The sequence below is a fragment of the Leptodactylus fuscus genome, chromosome 2, assembly GCF_031893055.1.
Source record: "Leptodactylus fuscus isolate aLepFus1 chromosome 2, aLepFus1.hap2, whole genome shotgun sequence".
In the NCBI taxonomy this organism is placed as follows: Eukaryota; Metazoa; Chordata; class Amphibia; order Anura; family Leptodactylidae; genus Leptodactylus; species Leptodactylus fuscus.
This window is the reverse complement of record NC_134266.1, coordinates 155,312,518-155,331,081: the sequence shown is the minus strand read 5'-3', so window position 1 is coordinate 155,331,081 and position 18,564 is coordinate 155,312,518. Positions and strand designations below refer to the sequence as shown.

At 39.7% G+C, this 18,564-nt stretch overlaps 1 protein-coding gene across 1 annotated transcript in view; it reads right to left on the bottom strand.

The window, feature by feature from the left end:
* The window catches only part of MYBBP1A (MYB binding protein 1a), a 36,914-nt gene that overhangs the window by 649 nt on the left and 17,701 nt on the right, over positions 1-18,564 (bottom strand). Inside the window, exons 16-26 of the mRNA XM_075264849.1 lie at positions 18,152-18,238; positions 17,588-17,731; positions 17,309-17,473; positions 13,907-14,064; positions 10,551-10,685; positions 10,290-10,386; positions 9,668-9,799; positions 8,219-8,287; positions 7,315-7,428; positions 4,901-5,002; positions 2,233-2,357 (exon numbers count right to left, since the gene is read on the bottom strand). Of these exons, the coding sequence (XP_075120950.1) occupies positions 2,233-2,357; positions 4,901-5,002; positions 7,315-7,428; positions 8,219-8,287; positions 9,668-9,799; positions 10,290-10,386; positions 10,551-10,685; positions 13,907-14,064; positions 17,309-17,473; positions 17,588-17,731; positions 18,152-18,238 (1,328 nt within the window). The remainder of the gene's footprint in view (positions 1-2,232; positions 2,358-4,900; positions 5,003-7,314; positions 7,429-8,218; positions 8,288-9,667; positions 9,800-10,289; positions 10,387-10,550; positions 10,686-13,906; positions 14,065-17,308; positions 17,474-17,587; positions 17,732-18,151; positions 18,239-18,564) is intronic.

The following is an 18,564-nucleotide window of genomic DNA, read 5'->3' as shown; positions in this document are numbered from 1 at the left end:
ATAAAATGAGTTACTTTAAGTCCAACTGACATTAGAGGTTGTTAATAGTGTTGAGCGAATAGTAGATTCGAATACTTTGCTCCCACAGGAATGCGTGTTAGCGGCGCTTAACCCCTTGGTGTTCAGCTGCTTACATGCAGTCCTATGGGAGTGGAGGTATTCAAAACTATTCGTCTAATACTATTCGCTCATCTCTAGTTGTTAACTCTTTGGCCTAGTTTGGGCAATATGGCTATGGTGGCTTTTTTTTATTTCTCCTTTAACACAATTACTGGAGGACTTGAGTGTTGAATGACTAATTGAATTTGTAGATCATTGTAATGTTTTTGATTTTATTACATATTGGGAACATTTGTTAGCTCTATTTTTTTTAAACACTTTTTAAACACAATCCTTTAAGTCCCATATGTTCAAGGAACTTGACTATGTGATCACTTAACCAATATAATAAGATGTGTATGTATTGTACATTTTGGCATATTTTCATCAGGCACAGTTTCTGGCAGGGCCTAATAGGCATTTGCAAATGACAGCTTTGAGGCTGTCGCTGCTCATTGGAGAATGTATGTATATATTGTAAACAGGCAGATGGAAAAGTGGTAGATGGCAGGTACCTTCCACTGAGGTGGCTGGTATCCACATGGTGACTGGTTGGAGTATGGGACCAGGATTTAGGAGCTGTTGTAGACCCAGGCCTATACTCCAGTCCTGGTTTGCTGGTGACTCAAGAGATCAGCTGTCTAAAGGAAGTGGGTGTGGTCGCCTCTTGCTTAAGAAAGCCATGTACACACTGCCCTGTGTGTCTGGAGGAAAAAGGCAAAAACCTCCCTTGTACATTTGTGAGGAAACCTTGGAGACTTACCTTTGTATCCTGAAGTAAGGACTGTTTTTGTTATTTGATTTTGTACCATGCTGAAGAAAGCCATTTTGATTTACATACTTTAGACTGTGTGAACGGCTTCCAATAAATCTTCTACTTTGAGCTAATATCTCTGCCTCCATCTGCCTGATTTAGTCTAGCAACTTGCCTACTCTGAAGGTCCCGCAGTTACAATATGTATATATGTATGGCCAATCTGTTGTCAGTAGTGGATGAAATGATAGGTCACTAATGGTGGTTATTATGAAGTAGTGTTATTTCTATTGGATACGGTCTGTCTTGTTTGTGATGTAAATGAGGTGATGCAATAAAAACCTACAGAATTAGAAAGGGTAAGGCTTTCCAAAGGAAATGTTGCAGGGTGTTGCAGTATTCTAAACTATACTTCGTGACGTAGAAAAATGTAAATAAAATTCAACAAAAATTTGTTAAAAATTCTCAACAAAATAAATTTTTTGGCGACACATTCCCTTAAAGGGTCAGGGCTATACTGCAACTTTATATAGCATTACTGATACTGATTGATTTTAACTACTGAGGATATTTATATGATTTTTTTTTTTTTTCTCTAAACTGAGTCTATCACATACCCCATATTCAACTACGCCCACCACATTACAGAGCAGAAATAGACAATATACCTATTATATATGTCACTTTTGTAGATTTGAAGAGAAAATAAATCTCTGAAGTCTCATGCAGAGTAAGCAGTTGGTGCACTGGTGGCGGGCCTTCAGTCCCAGAAACACTGTTTTGCCACTCAAACAACTTACCATTCTCCTGCCTTACACCACCCTTTGTTGTGGGAGAGCTGATCCTCCCCATTACCTGTCCTACTTGTGCAGCAAGAACAGTGGTCCAGCGAGCTGAAGGCCCGCCCCCAGTGCACCAACTTGCATGAGGCTTCAAAGTAGTTTTTTTTTCCCCAAATCTACAAAAGCAGCATACATAACAAAGGTATGTTGTTTATCAGTGTAATGTGCCTGAAACAAGCTTGAAACAGGCTCTTGGAGCCGAAAAGTCGCAGTATGAGGCAATAAACCTCCTTTACTTTTGTCACAATTTCGGTGTGCTGCCTGCTTTTTTGGAGTTATATTGAACAGGACAAATCATGCGGTCATATATGGTGTGTGTGTGTGTGTGTGTGTGTGTGTGTGTGTGTATGTGTATATATATATATATATATATATATATATATATATATGTATATATATATATATATATATATATATATATAATATATTTATTTACACACACTTTACACAGTTCCTTACAAAAACAGAGCCACTTGTATATTAGCGTGCAATTGCACAAATCCATTTTAAAAGCACTCATGAAAATAAAATACATACGTAAATCCTAGTAACTTCATGATATTCCAGTACATGTTCTTTATTCGCATAGAGTTCTCAATTCCTTCTTTTTGATTTAATGTCTGGAGGATAGAAGTCAGTTCCTTGAGCTCAATATCCAATTTCTGCAATAGAATTACAATTTATAAGATTACTGTATGAAACAAGTCGCAATATACTACAATAGAAACACATTTAAAAACAAGCAAAAAAACATACCAAGGAATTATTGGAATCAAATGAAACTTTATATGTCTGAATGTAATGATAATATAGGTCAGCGATTACATTATTAGAGCGAGTGGATACGTTTATTTCGGGAAAACTGAACTACTGAAAGGAAGCTCTAGTACCACGGTGGGTCACCTCTAAAAAACAGCCATTGAGTATGTGAGTATGTCATAGAGGCATGTCTAACAGTCAATGATCTCTCACCAAGTGGTGCACTACCTAAAAAGTAGCCTCTGATAGCCTCTTTATATAGCACTGGAGGAACAGTTGCCGAGATTGTTTCCTCTCTGGATTTGATTTCTTTAATAAATATATATATATATTAGTAATATATTTTTTAACTGGTATTGCTACCTTTAAAAAGCAGGAGAGCTTGGAATTGCAAGGTCCAGGCTATCTGCCTATACAATAGTAGTCTATAGAGGCAGTATATAAAAACCTGTAATCTGCATGGTATGCAGGGTAACTGAAGCATGCCCCTACAGCTAAACGAATACATTAATAATAATAACAACTACAGCATTTATTATTAGTAGTATTATTTAATTCCCTTATATATTCCTTTAAAGGTTTGCTTTAATTGTTTAAACATTACCCCATGTCACAAATCCAATGGTTCCTAAATGAAAATTGGAGGTAGACAATCTGAAAATTCAGCAACAGTCACAGACTCTTCAAGTCTTGCCAAAGATGAGCAGTAGAAACTGCCCAAGCAGACAGCGGGCAGAGCCATCAAACAAGCAGCTGCCCTCCTGGGAAACCCATTTCTGCTCAGAGCTGTGAAAAAAGCTGTTGATACCAGGAACAAGTAGAAAACAGGGAGAACCCGCACCAGATACTCATGACAAGTGCTTTGGTCTATGTGGTCAATCATTCTGCAACAAGAAGTACCTTTTTTGTTTTTAATTAAAGACGCCTGTTAAATATTATAGACAGAGTTATTTCATGGATTTAAACTTTTAAGAAGGTTAATTTGTTTAAGCCTATTTTGATACTAACGGAGGATGCAGGACGAAATTTTTTTGTTTCCACATTAAAAACTATAACATTCATTTTAACTGCTTCACACTGGAGACATTTTTTGATTTTCGTTTTTGACTCCCCACCTTCCAAGCCCCATAACTTTTTTTTTATTTTTCTGTTCACAGAGTCATAAGTGGGTTTAAAGTCTGTTAAAACAAACTCCATGATGAAGGCAACAGAGTCCCGAACTGCTAAGAGGATTTCCTTACATTTAGCCGCACAGGAGGATTTAAAAGATACGGCGGAAAAAGGGATTAGTAAATCGAGGGCCCTTCTCAGAATGGCAGTGGGTCTCTTGGAGCACAAGTACATCACATCTCAGATGACGCGCCTCTCTCCAGACTGAGCTCATCTTATATGGACTATTAAGTCCTCTAACATTCAGGGAGGATATGTGAAGAACCATAACAGAATCATAAAAGGAGGCATCAATGTATGCACACTAGGTCTATGCCAGTGAGGCAAACTAGTTGGCTCTGTAATAAAAACGCATTTTGGTGGAATAAACATATACAAGCTATGCGTAACAAGACAAATAAACCAAATGGAGAACCATATACAGGAACACATAGGCAGAAAATAGAAACATAATATCAGAAGTGCCAAAATGCTCCAAATAACCCGTGGGGGTGGGAGGAGAAAATTACTCAACAGTTAACCACAATGTCAGAATCGTGATACCAGTAAAGTAGACAGTTCACCATAAGTCGCAAACATATGGAACTGTAAAGCACATGAGCCACCAGAGCAACATGCCACTCACGGAAAAAAGTAGCCTGGCGGTCTCCATAGGCTACTTGTGAGGGGGCGGATTATGACGTGGATTACACGCCATAATCTGCCTCCCCTGTGCCTGTGAGAACTAGCCCTTACGCTCAATGTTATCAGTTCTTTTCTCTAGAGCATCAATATTATGTTGCAGCTTGCCAACTAGGGAGGACTCACGTTTGTTAATACCTGACTGTACGAGGACCAGCATCAGAGATGTCTGGGTCGGTCAAGCTGAGAGGTGTTGGTCACAGTGGTCTGAGCCCAGCTATTTTTTTTATTTTTTTTTTATGGGCCAGCCCCTTGCTAGCAGAGGCGAAATAGTGGCAGTTTAGAACTTTTGAATTTTTTTTTCGCCGCTACAGCGTTGATCATACAAGAAAAACATTTTTCTAAGTTTGTAGGACAAGCGTTTTTGGACACAGGGATACCTATTGTGTATATGTTTGACAGTAACATTTTTTAGTTGTATATACTGTATATTCTAGGAAAAGGAAGGGGGGCTGAATGATTTTTGTTGTTTTTTTACATTTTAAAAAACTTTTAGGTTTAAAATAAATAAAACCAGAACATACAATTTTACATGCATCACCCATAGGCAGACAAAGTCCTACAATCTGTCATTTAGACTTCCATTGATACATACCTGTTGGTTTATGGTTTTAATAAGGAAGTTCAGAAGCTCGAAACATTTTATGAGTTTTTTCTGATCAACTTTCACTTTGATCTCACCGGTGTCTTCTAGTGTCTGCAGAGAAAGGAGACAGTCATTGTAATAAAAAAATAATAATGTATGCATTACGGTGTATAACATTCCATCTTACAGAAGTCTCCTGGTTTAGACAAAAATTCCTATTTGTTGTGTCCTTTGACAATAAATGGATTACAAAATGTCCCCCTGCTGGGAAAACCATAATTTCCCAAGATTGCCACCCTAGAGCAAAATTAATGGTCACTAATTTTGCAGACAACTTAGTCCCATTTAAAAGTGCGTGTGATTCTGCACGAAAATTTAATATTCTTTTATAAAAATGTTGCCATTCTGGCTGGAAAACCTCAATAGATGTCTTAGAACTGGGGTGCTGGGGGAGGGGGGCTTTTTGATGTCTGTCTGGCCCTTCATTGGGATTGAGGACTGTTTTTTTTCCCACCCACCTTGTAATTCTTTCACTTGGGAGTTAATTGGAGCATTACAGTCTGTAGTGCTCCTATTAACCCCCAAGTGCAAGAATTGCAAGTGGGTGGGAAAAAACAGTCCTCAGGCCCAAGGAAGTGCCAGACATCCAGAAGCCCCCCTCCCCCAGCACTCCAACACAATAATGGTGTCTGCCAGCTTTAACTGAGGTGCCATTTTACCGGCAATTGCAGGCACCCCTGGAGCAAGATTCGGGGCCTGCGTGCATTTTTATGGCAGCCGGGAGCCTTGTGAGGCTTCAGCCTGTCATTCTATACTTTCTATTGTAGGCTACTCTATGTAGCCTGCAATAGAAATGCCTGATTTTTGCGATGCATGGTATTAGTGATCAGTCCCCTAGGCCCTAGCCATTAGCTGCTGTGTGCGGCCCTCGCAACAACCTCTTGTTACTCATGTGGCCCTCGGGGTACCCGGAGTTTGACATTTCTGGTCTACATCATTTCACAGCTTACAATGAGTGTAAGGAGAGTCTGTGTACTCCTGACTAGATACTTGAATTATTGTGGATAGGATGTTGATTATAGACAGCAACCAGCTTCTCTTATTGTGCTCAGATTTCTCTTTGGAATTTGGAACCAGTATCCCTGGATCTTCTAGATTATGTTCACTTCAGCTTTTGTCAGTTATTTTTGGCCTGGTTCACATCTGCGTTCGGTAATCTGTTCGGGAAGTCCGCATGGGTACCCTCCTGAACGGAATACCAAACGCAGTGACAAGCGATGACCTTAAGAAAGCACACTGACCCCATAGACTATAATGGCATCCGTGTGCTTTCCACGCAGTGTCCGCGCGGAGCATGCGGACAGAAAAGTACCTCGTGATCTACTTTTCTGGCCACATGACTCATGCGGACACCACTCGGAAAGCACATGGATTAAAGTCTAAGGGACCCATGTGCTTTCACTGCTCATCACTTGCCAATGCATTCGGTATTCCGTTCAGGGGGTCCCCATGTGGACTCCTAGAACGGATTTCCGAACACAGATGTGAACCAGGCCTTACACTTACTCTAGGTAGAATAATAAGTAAAGAAACCAGCAGTAGTAATAATGGACTGCTCTGTATTGTACACACACACTGCCTCAGAGAGAAATGCAAATGAAGCAGCTTTCCAAGAATAATGCAGATTTTTACACTAGTGGAAGATTTTGCACAGATGGCATCTGACTCCGTACACAAATAAGAATTTATACACATGCAGATTTACATTATATAAATATTGTGCCAGCACCTCAACAACTAGAACAAAAAAACCCTGTAAATTGTATAGTAATAGATTAGAGCTATTGTGGGATGTCGCTAATTACTAGGGGCCTGGAAACAGCGTTGTACATTCCATAAATTAGTGTTTAGCTTGCTCTATTCTGTCACCACTTCCAAACTAAGAATGTGCTCTTATTCAAAAAGGGAAATCCTTTCTGCATTCCAGTAAGAGACCTGTGAGCTGAGCAGCCAGCACTTCTCGGGATTCGGCACGTAAGAATCACACTGAAAGGAAAGTGCCTGCAATATTATGCTGTGTAAGAATCTCAAAAATCTTATGTCCCAACATAAACAAAGAAAGGCTGAGCAACTCGAGTGTTAAAGCTTTCCATGTACAGAGACTGAAAAACAGGGCTGCTGAAAGAAGGTGAGCTTAGAAAAAAACATGGGAATATGGCAGTGCGTGACGTCTGACTATAAAGCCTGATGTAACTCAGGATCAGGGTAGATAACCAACGTAACAAAGTCACGCTGCTGCTGATGTAGGTTATAATTATATGTAAATTGTATAATGGACTTTCCAAATGACCATTATGAGCACTAACGCCTTTGTTTACTCTACAGATAACACAGCTTCCTTGCCAAATATATATCCAACTTACCTCTGTAACCTGAGTCAGTCCCTCTTTGATGAGCTCTTGCCACTCTGAAGGAGACAGGGACTGCCTTAGACTAGAGTTCTGAAGGGCCTTCAGCAAAAGACCACATGCTTCTGCCTAGGGTTAAAACGTATGGAATTAACTTCTAACATTAGCCCTAAACAAAATGGATTCTGTATACACATAAGAAGCACTACAGGATGTAGATACTGATTTAACTGGGTACCCAGTATCCCTATAACACTGAACTTGACAGCAATCAAAAGAATAACACTGGCAAAATAGTAACTAGAAGAGCAAAACAAACCACAAAAAAACCCCCCACAACAATCAAAATGAGAAAGGATTGTAGTGTTCTTCAGTATAAGGCTTTAACCATTTAGGGCTCGTTCACAAGGGGCAAAAGGGGGTGGATTCTAACGCCGAATCCACCTCAGAATCCGCTCCCTCACAATAGAGATCTATGTAAACCGCTAGCTTACTTTTTTCCATGAGTGGGATGTTCGCGCTCACGGAAAAAAGCAGCGACCTGCCCTTTCTTCAGGCGGACTCCGCAGCTGATTCAGTCCTGGCATCCGCCTCGCAACAGCACCCTCTGGGCTAGGCCCATTCATTTGGGTCTACTCCGGAGCTGGAAGCCGCGACTGTCGTGGCAGGCACATTTTGGTCCTATTCTGACGTGGCTTCACGCCTCACAATCAGGACCAAAATACACCATACTGTGCCCCGTGTGAACTCTTACACTGGAGTCCCATTTAAAGAAATTCTGCAGATGATGTAGATGGGTCGCACCCCCGCAGATCAGATACTGATGACCTATCCTGTGGATAAGTCATGAATATGTAAAATTGATTAGGGTCAGAAAAGACCTTTAAGATAAAGTAAGCCCTCCCTCCTAAATGCTTACCTGCTGATGCTGGCGAGCACCATTTTTCACTGCCTTCATTATGATGCCCAAGAGTGGCTTGCAAATAAACTGAGAGAGCAGAGAAGAAACAAGAGTCACAAACTATGATAAGGGAAAATACATTACAGAATTCAGAACAGACAACTATGTTGTTACTGTACAAATAAAAATCTCAGTCATCTACTACAGAATGCATCAAATGATAGACTGCCAGCACTTTTCATCAATAGTTTTATCAAAACTGTCCGTTTTCACAGACATCAACCTTCCATATGCTTTATTAGGACATAATGGGAAGTTCCACAAAGGCAATCCCTTCTAAGGTTAGAAAGAACCCGAGTCTCAGTTGCTTCTTTTTTGGTTGCCATGGCCCACCCATGCACTAAATAGATGTAAATGGTCACTACATGTTGTAGTAGCTTCATCGCAGGCTCAGCTTCGCTTAATAAAGAGTTTGTCATTGCAAAATAACCCCTTTAAAAAATTTATGTAATTTCAAAAATGTTGCACAAGAGTATGAACTGGTCATTACATATTACTCAATCTACAGTATTAGAAAACCAATGGCTCAAGGCAGATAGAAAGGGTAATGTGTCAAGGTAGAATTCTTGGTAAAGAATATCCAGATAAGAGGAACTTTCTCCTAGTGCCACCTTTCGAAGGGTAGCTCACTATAGATTAATGTATGGTTTTGAAGGAAACCTAAGGTCATAATCTGCAAATAGTACCCAATCTAGAATAACGCATCTAAAAGGAAGAAGGTCCATCTCCAGATAACGGTTTCGAGGTTGCTGCCTCTCATCAATGCAAAGCAGGTTACTGCCTGTGTGAGAGGTCTCAACGTGAGAAAGGGCTCGGTCACACAGGGCAAGAGGGGGCGGATTCTGACGCCGAATCCAGCTCAGAATCTGCCCCCTCACAATAGAGGTCTATGTAGACCACTAGATTCCTTTTTACCGTGAGCGGTATGTTCCGGCTCAAGGAAAAAAGAATCAAGCTACCCTTTCTTCAGGCGGATTCCACGGCTGAGTCAGCCCCGGCGTCCTCCTCACGACAGCACCCTTCGCACTAGGCCCTTTCATTTGAGCCTACTCCAGAGGGGGAAGCCGCGACTCTCGGAAGCCGCGACAGTTGTATTTTGGTCCAATACTGATGCGGCTTCCCGCATCAGAATCAGGACCAAAATACGCGGTCCTGTGCCTCGTGTGAACAAGGCCTAAGAAGGGTCCCTTTTCCAGGAGTTATTCTGGCATAGCTATTAGTCCCAGACTATGCCCTTAGGGTCCTTTGAAAGCCATACATTAATCTATAGGGAGCTACTTTCCAAAAGGTGGTGCCTAGGGCAAGTTCCTCTTTTTCATCAATAAGGTTTTATTTGTATATCCAAGGCAGACAAACAGAATCAGATTAAAAATGTTTTAACTGTATCCACAGTCTGAAATTACTCACCGGAAACCGACGGAAAAGGTCCAGAAACATTGCTGAGGTCAGTGGGCTATTTCGCTTGGTCATGAATCCCCGCAATGCTTCCTGATAGAGGGTGGTGACTTTCTGAAGATCTAGGAAGCCCAGACAGCCAGCCTGGGGAAAAGACAGAAAATGAGAATATTATGTGATGCAATGCTAGCGGAATCTTAAGTCACATTTCATTAGGCTGATAAAGCAGAGCTTTTATGGTGAATAAATATCCTTCTTATTAATACAGACTGGAATAGTGAAATGTAATTGATGAGCCTTTAAATTATTCCCTTATTCCAGACAATCATTAATAAGCCATTACCAAAGGACGGCGGCTTAAAGAGACACCGATCAAAGTACCAACCATAGAATAGACTAAGAGCCTGAGCATGGAAAGTTAAAGGGGTCATACACCTAAAGGATGTATTCTTCACAACTGATGCAAAGTGGAATACTTGCTTTTGCTTCAGGTATTAGAGACAGAACAGAACTTCTCAGCGATTAATATTTTATCACATGTCTCTATGAACACTTTCATATAGATTTTAAAATGGTGTGGACTTAAGGGTTACGGGCTCCACTTTTATTACGACACTTCTTGCGAGTCATATACCTGTGCAGATGAGGCTGCTTTCTTGCCTTTCTTTTCTACCACTTCTGGCTGTTCAGTATTACCACCTCTCAATACCTTGAATAGGTACATCGATGCACTGTTAAGAAGACAAATGATGCGTCATAATTAACTCTAAACGTATCACAAACACAAGTTTGTTATTCATACATGCAACAGAGCATGGCATTCAGTTACATCAATATCAATCTCCTCTAATGGCAGCAGTACTCTACTGGCAAATTGTCATTCACATGTTCTCACCTGAAACAATATAAGGCCACGGACGAGTCGCTTTGTTTGCTGGCTCTTTTTAGTAGTCGTTCCATCATATCATGCAAGTCATCTTTCAGCTCTGATACATCTTTACAATACCGCTTGCTCTTGCACAAGCTATTCCTGTGGTTACAGAAGAGATACTGTCACATTGTGCGTGAGGAATAAGAAAAAACAAATGTCTTAAAATAAAATCCACAAAGTGAACAAAGGCTACCTCCTCAGCAGAGAGGTTTATTTTATGTACCATGAAAGGAAACGCTTCACGCGCATTTAGCCGTTTACAAACAGAATCATACAAGTAGTTTTCCACCTTTTCTAAAATGCTCATGTCCACGCACTGTGCCCAGCTTACTACTGGTAGGGCCTTTAGTCCAGTAAATTCAAATACAAGAAAAAAAATTGTTAAAAATGTGTATGTGCATGGTTACCAACAACCTGAGAGTCACAGCAAAAATGATGCGCCAGCAACACTCAGGTGCTAAACAACAGACATTTTGGCATATACATTGGAAGCCTTCTACACTGGATGGTCTTTTTTCCAACTTCTGAATCCCTATTTCCCAAGATGACTCTGCTTCCTATACTACCATGTATATCTAAGCTGGAAGCTAAAGCACTGTAGAAACATTTACAATAAAATATAATGCAGACATAGTTTTGTGCCATCTTGTTATTGAAAAGATTCCAAAATCAAGTCAGGAAAATGAAAATAATCCTCTGAAAATCTCAAAGACGGATATAATCAATATGTTCTCTACCACTCCATGGCCAGGGGCATTTCATATAAAGTTAATGAAAAGTTAGAAGACACCGGTACATCCAGAGAATCCACACTGTTGTGTTTACTTACAACCTTAAGAAGAAATAACTTTCAGTAACAAAACAAGCTTCTGGCTCACGGAAGGCTAATAAACTGGGAAACTGAAGGGTGAGGGCGATGGAAAGAGTGTGCGTTACAGTGTCCTATGTGAACCATGCCACTGGATGCAATTCACTCTAAGACTTTGTACTTGGGCAGGGAATAAGGAACAAACATTCCTAGGAAATGCAACTGTCCAAGCCTAGGCTTGGGGGAAGCATTCAGGGTCACAAAACACATCAGAGTCACATCCAGCAGTCCTGTCAAAATTGTCAGTATAGCCAATACACATCTACTATATACAGCCAGTTTATGATGGCTAGATGAAGGTCTGGTACCTTGCTCCCTGTGTTCACCAGAGACTATACAGGGGATGATATGATTGTAACAGGCTTTCAACTTTCTTCCTGCTGTCGTTTGCAGCTTTCCCTATTACCCCTTTAAAGCTCCCAAACACACACGAATGAATGAATAGACATGAACAAATGAACACGTTAACGAACACGCAAAACCAGGGCATTTTTCTAGCCTTTACATTGTAGCGGCGGAAAGTCTTGACATATTATTTCCCTAGCAGCATATACACAAACACGTATACAATATATATATATATATTGTATACGTGTTTGTATATATATATATATATATATATATATATATATATATATTTTTTTTTTTATTTCTGTGCTGAACATTGTAATATATCCCAATAGGGCTGGATTCTCACATGAGGTTACTGTTAGGAAAATCTGCAGCAGGTTTGTCTGAATTCCACCAGTAGGAATCATGCCTGAGATGGAGTGGTTTGTGCTGTAGGCATCCCCCTGCTTTTAACACTTCCACTGCATTTTTTTTATGTTCCTGAATTCAGTTTCCTTGTCTTATAAGATTGATGACCTATCCTTAGAACAGGTCATTAACCAAAGATCAACAGGGGTCCAGCACCGATAAACTCAACGGATCAGCTGTGTGAAGAGACTGAAACATGGACCAATGCAGCAGATTCTCCACTGCAATACAAGCACAGCACCACACATAGTATAGACTCTATACTATAGAGGATGTGCGCAGTTCAGCCCTATTTACTTGAATGAGACCGAGCTGCAAACTGGCCCTGTTACCGAAGAATGTGCTGCCACATGGTCTGTATGACAACTTCAATCAGTAAATCCGTAGGGGTCCCACAACCTGAGATTTAGAACCATGCCGACCTATCCCAGCATAGGTCAGTATGGTTCTAAATTGAATTACAATAAAAATACTCAAAAATGCATTAACCCCTGTAAGAATCATTTTTATGCTTTTCCCAGCATATTAACACCTAAGCTGCAGCATGCCACAAGTTGGTGTTAAATGACTTTAATAGATCACAGCATCTGTTAATCACCAATGGCAGAGAACAGGTTAATATGCAGTAATCATCACCTTGCTGACATGTTAAGGCAGATGTTGGAGTCTTTAAATATGGCGCCTACTCTGAAGCCGGAGTGTATGCCATAAATGTTGGGTTTCTACAGCAAAGGACCCTATGCTAATACCCACAGAGTCCTCTAAGGCCGCTGACCCCTGCAAGACCTAGCTCTACCTCACCTCTTCGCTCACTGTGTTGCCCATATGGCTTTTACCTAGTGAGATCGTGGGAGCTAACCAATGTCTATGACAGCTTGTGAAAACTCCCAGACTGGTCATAGGAAAATAACCATCTTGGTTTCGACCCTGACCAAGGGCAACTGGATAGCGTTTGTATGTTCTCTATGCATTCGTTTCCTCCCACATGCCAAAAATGTATTAATGAGCAAATAGGTTTCCTGTAAAACAACACCTATGGGCGTTGGACATGAGAACCTGTAAGTAAAGCTGGGAAAGTCATTGATGGAGAAGAACCTGGGATAAATGTCAATCAGCTGCTTCTAAAGCCAGGTCATGTATTTAATAAGGTATGGACTCACAGGACAGGGATGCAATATTACCACTTTATAAAGGGAGATGTGATAAACCTATATAAAAATATAAACGTCATGCCCTTTCCCATCCCTTGGTTAAACTTTATGAACATGACTTTTTTTCAACTGTATTAACTATGTAAGTTTTGGAAATTTCTCCAAAGTCCATGGATGTACAAAAATAGAATAAACCACTCTATAATATAGTTATCTTTAAGCCTTGATCCTCTTTGAGAAACCATTAGCTGTTACTTTGTTCCCTGCCAGAAAGCTGATCCTAAAGTTCCTCCTACTGAAACCACAGTAAACAGCTGAAATCTGTGGGGAAACCTCGCTGTGAAATTTCAATATCCCTGTAGCACCATCACAGGGTAAAATGGGCATTAGACAGTGCTAAATCAAATCAATGGGATATCTGTGCAATGCAGGAAGACACGCTCTTCATAACCATTCTCCATTCTGGCCATGAAATATGGATCCTGAACATCAAAACTCCCTAATAGGCTATTGGTACTACAATTTTTTAAACAAGTACTTACATGAAAATGTCGGCTGTTTTACGGAGGAAATCCTGCTCCTGCTGGCTGGACTCAGCACTCATACCCTGTTCTATTACAGAAATCAGGGGCTCAATGGTACTGAATACCAGCGGACTGTCAGGTTGCTTGGTCAGAAAGACTTCAATCAAGTCCAGAACCTGTGTATAAGAGATACAGAAGAAGTCTTGCATTAGAATAATAATAATAATAATAAATTTTATTTATCTAGCGCCAACATATTCCGCAGCGCTGTACAATTTGTAGGGTTCAAATACAGACAGAAGGATACATTACAAAGAAAGTCATTTCACACAATGGGACTGAGGGCCCTGCTCGCAAGAGCTTACAATCTATGGTTATAATGGTTATAATCAATCATTATAACCATTCTCCAAAGTGCAGCCTACTTGTCTGGGTCATACCACTGAGCAAAACGGCAGCCTAACAAATGCACTGCCACTCCATTCAATGTCTAAAGGGCTGCAGTACATAATCTCAAGCAGCCTAATATAGTCTAAATGGAGCAGGACAACACATATTTAACCTATGTCTATTTAAAGGGAGCACACAGCACAACTATGCTAGTGATCAGTGACAGCCCAAGCAGTGGGACTCCAACTAGGCAGGCACTTGTCACCTTTCCTGTGAATAAATGATACCTGCTATCATGGAAAAACTTTTTAAAGCAGAGCATGAACATGAATAAATACAGGGACACATCTAGCATCTTGTAGAATGGAGAAATGCAGTGTAGATCAGTAACAGCCCATGGACTGAATTAAAAGAAAAATAAAACAAACAATTATCAAATTTAAGCAGAAAAATGTCAGCAAAGCTATTACATACAAGGAAAGAAAAGCCAATATGTGGCCGGCTGTATGGTTGAACCTCAATTGTTATGTTCTTGCTGACATCTACTGGACATGCGCGGAACTGAAGATCAGTAGTTCGACAATTCGACAACATTCTTAAGATAATGAAATAACAAAACTATTGAAAGTGACCAATGAAAGAGCTGTTCAGGGAAATTCAACGGACTACCAAAGAACAAATAACTGGATGTAATATTTTATGAAATAAGTACCTATTTGGGCTTAATAGATAGTTCCCACACAGCCAGCGAAGCTGCTTAAAACGACTGTATTGATGACTATAGAGACTATACGACTGTATTAATGACTATAGAGACTATACGACTGTATTGATGACTATAGAGACTATACGACTGTATTGATGACTATAGAGACTATACGACTGTATTAATGACTATAGAGACTATACGACTGTATTGATGACTATAGAGACTATACGACTGTATTAATGACTATAGAGACTATACGACTGTATTGATGACTATAGAGACTATACGACTGTATTGATGACTATAGAGACTATACGACTGTATTAATGACTATAGAGACTATACGACTGTATTGATGACTATAGAGACTATACGACTGTATTGATGACTATAGAGACTATACGACTGTATTGATGACTATAGAAACTATACGACTGTATTGATGACTATAGAGACTATACGACTGTATTGATGACTATAGAGACTATACGACTGTATTGATAACTATAGAGACTATACGACTGTATTGATGACTATAGAGACTATACGACTGTATTGATGACTATAGAGACTATACGACTGTATTGATGACTATAGAGACTATACGACTGTATTGATGACTATAGAGACTATACGACTGTATTGATGACTATAGAGACTATACGACTGTATTGATGACTATAGAGACTATACGACTGTATTGATGACTATAGAGACTATACGACTGTATTGATGACTATAGAGACTATACGACTGTATTGATGACTATAGAGACTATACGACTGTATTGATGACTATAGAGACTATACGACTGTATTGATGACTATAGAGACTATAAGACTGTATTGATAACTATAGAGACTATACGACTGTATTGATGACTATAGAGACTATACGACTGTATTGATGACTATAGAGACTATACGACTGTATTGATGACTATAGAGACTATACGACTGTATTGATGACTATAGAGACTATACGACTGTATTGATGACTATAGAGACTATACGACTGTATTGATGACTATAGAGACTATACGACTGTATTGATGACTATAGAGACTATATGACTGTATTAATGACTATAGAGACTATACGACTGTATGGATACCTTTCAGTTCCCCATCTCCCCTAGACTATTTAAGTAGTGTATGCTCTGGATCCTATTTCCCCTGTGTTCACACTGTAGACCCATGTTTGGGTCCAAGAGAGGTATTAGTCCTTAAAGAGGTCGCCTTGTAGGGGCAGGTGGGCTTCCTATTGTTTGATCAAATATGTACAACGAAGAACCTTAAATTTATAGATTTGGTCTGTAGACCATATTAGTATTTATATGTGGCAATAATGGCAGTAATGAAGTTTTTATCTCTGTTCTTTATATCCTTTGTGCTAAGTCAGAGTGCTGCTATACATTTTGGTTCTTATGCATGGATGACTAGTGATTTTATCACAGGACAGGTAAGCTTATTTGACTTAAAGAGGACCTTTCATGGATTTGGGCACGTGCGGTGCTATATACCGCTGGAAAGGCGACAGTGCGCTGATTTCGGCACACTGTCGGCTTTCCCGATCCGTGCCCCGGGTAAAGAGCTATTGGTACCGTAGCTCTTTACAGTCAGAAGGGCGTTTCTGACACTCTGTCAGGAACGTCCTTCTGCACAGCAGCGTCTATCGGCTTTCTAGCAGTATATAACAACGCATGTGCCCAAATCCATGGAAGGTTCGCTTTAAGCGGTACTAAACTTGGACAACTTCTGATTTTCTGGCATTATTTGTTTCAATCTGGGCTCCTTTCTGTGAAATGCTGCTTATTTTCTTTCCCCTGGTTCTCAGTTGAGAGATGTCCCATGTTTATTATTGTGTATGGGCTGGGTGAAGAGAAAAGAAAGTAAAAGGTGGGAGAGGGTCACTTTAAATGAGATCATTATAAACCATAGAAACTTGTATATGGGGTCATAAAAGAGGAGAATCTTTAATTTGATACTAAGGATGTTCTACACAGAAGATTTCCAGAGATATCACTGGTTGAAAACACAGTCCAGATTGGCATATCTATATGAAGCTGAAGCTATACATATCCCAATAAAGATTGTGTTTTCAACCACTTATATCTATAGAAATCATGTAGGTAGAATGGCATCCTTAGTATCATATGAAAGATGAGATTCTCCTCTTCCATACAAGTTTCTCTGTTTTATAATAAAATTTGTTAATAGAATATATAATAAATATATTAAAGACACAAATATTACCAGAAAATCAAAACGTTGTCCAAAAATTTAATTACGCTGTAAAGGAGAAAGAATATTCTTCATTTACCTTAATTTTAAAACCCTTCCGTAAGATCTTCTCCTCGCGTATTTTGTTCTTCTCATTCTTCTTAGCCTCAATACGCTTTTTCTGTTCGGCAAATAAGGCTGCCAGATTTTCATCAAGGGCCATCATGGTCTCATCATCCACCTCCTCATCACTATCTTCTCCATCCTGGCATGTAAAAACCCTAGTTATTTTCTGCACAGTAGATCATCTTCATCCCCCACACTCACAACCTCCAAATCTATGACACAGAGAATAAACCTAGAAAATTAGCTGGTTTACCATGGCTCTGCCAGCTTGTAAGACTCCCATAAGCTGTTTACGGAACACTTCATTTACATCTTCATCCAGCTCTTCCTCCTCATCATCATCTTCTTCTTCTTCCTCCTCCTCACCACTGTCCTCATTAGAGCTGCCCTCTTCTTCCTTATAAGAACAGCAAAAATGTTAAAATGTGTACTGATGATCGGTGACGGACCCAACAGTTGAGCCCGTTTATTAGAATGTGGATCTAATGGACCACGCATGCTGCATTTTATCTGTTTACCTACATAGTACTGCCAGAAATAACAAAGAAAAGAGTTTGGCTGCCTGTCAGTCACATAGAAAATAAATGGAGTGGCAGAGGGCATACTGGACCTACCACTCCATTCAGAGAGGGAATTAGGATCCCAATTCACATGATCAGACATGGAGGATCATGACCAATTAAGCATATTATTCCCTATTCTGTGGGTAAAGGGTAATTTGAAATAAATGGAATTCTCCTTTGAACACCATTTATCACCTATTACAAACACAGATAAAGATACTCAAAAAAGATTGGAAATGGTCACATCACTCTACCTGATCTTCAGAAGTGTTCTTCCGATCCTTATCATCTGTTACCACAATGGCACTTTCCTCACTTTGCTCTTCTTCTGGGTCAAAAACCTAAAACAGACATTGCAATGGAGAACTTAACATCAGAAGTCATTGAATTAATAGACAATTAACAGTATTGAGAATATATGTTATTGCATGTGCTTAGACTTTGTTCACAATAGCATCTTTGTTCCAGTTTTTTAAGCATTCATTAAATAATTTTTTTTTTCCTAAAACAAGATGTCAAGAATTTAAACAAGACAACAGTTGTCCTGATGGACAAACCTCTTTCAAGAGGGCTGAATTCAAAGAGAAGGAAAAAAATATATACTTCTCTCTTTTGTGTCCACTCCTTTGTTAGCAGCGAAAACTACAACTCTGTTATTCTATCTAAA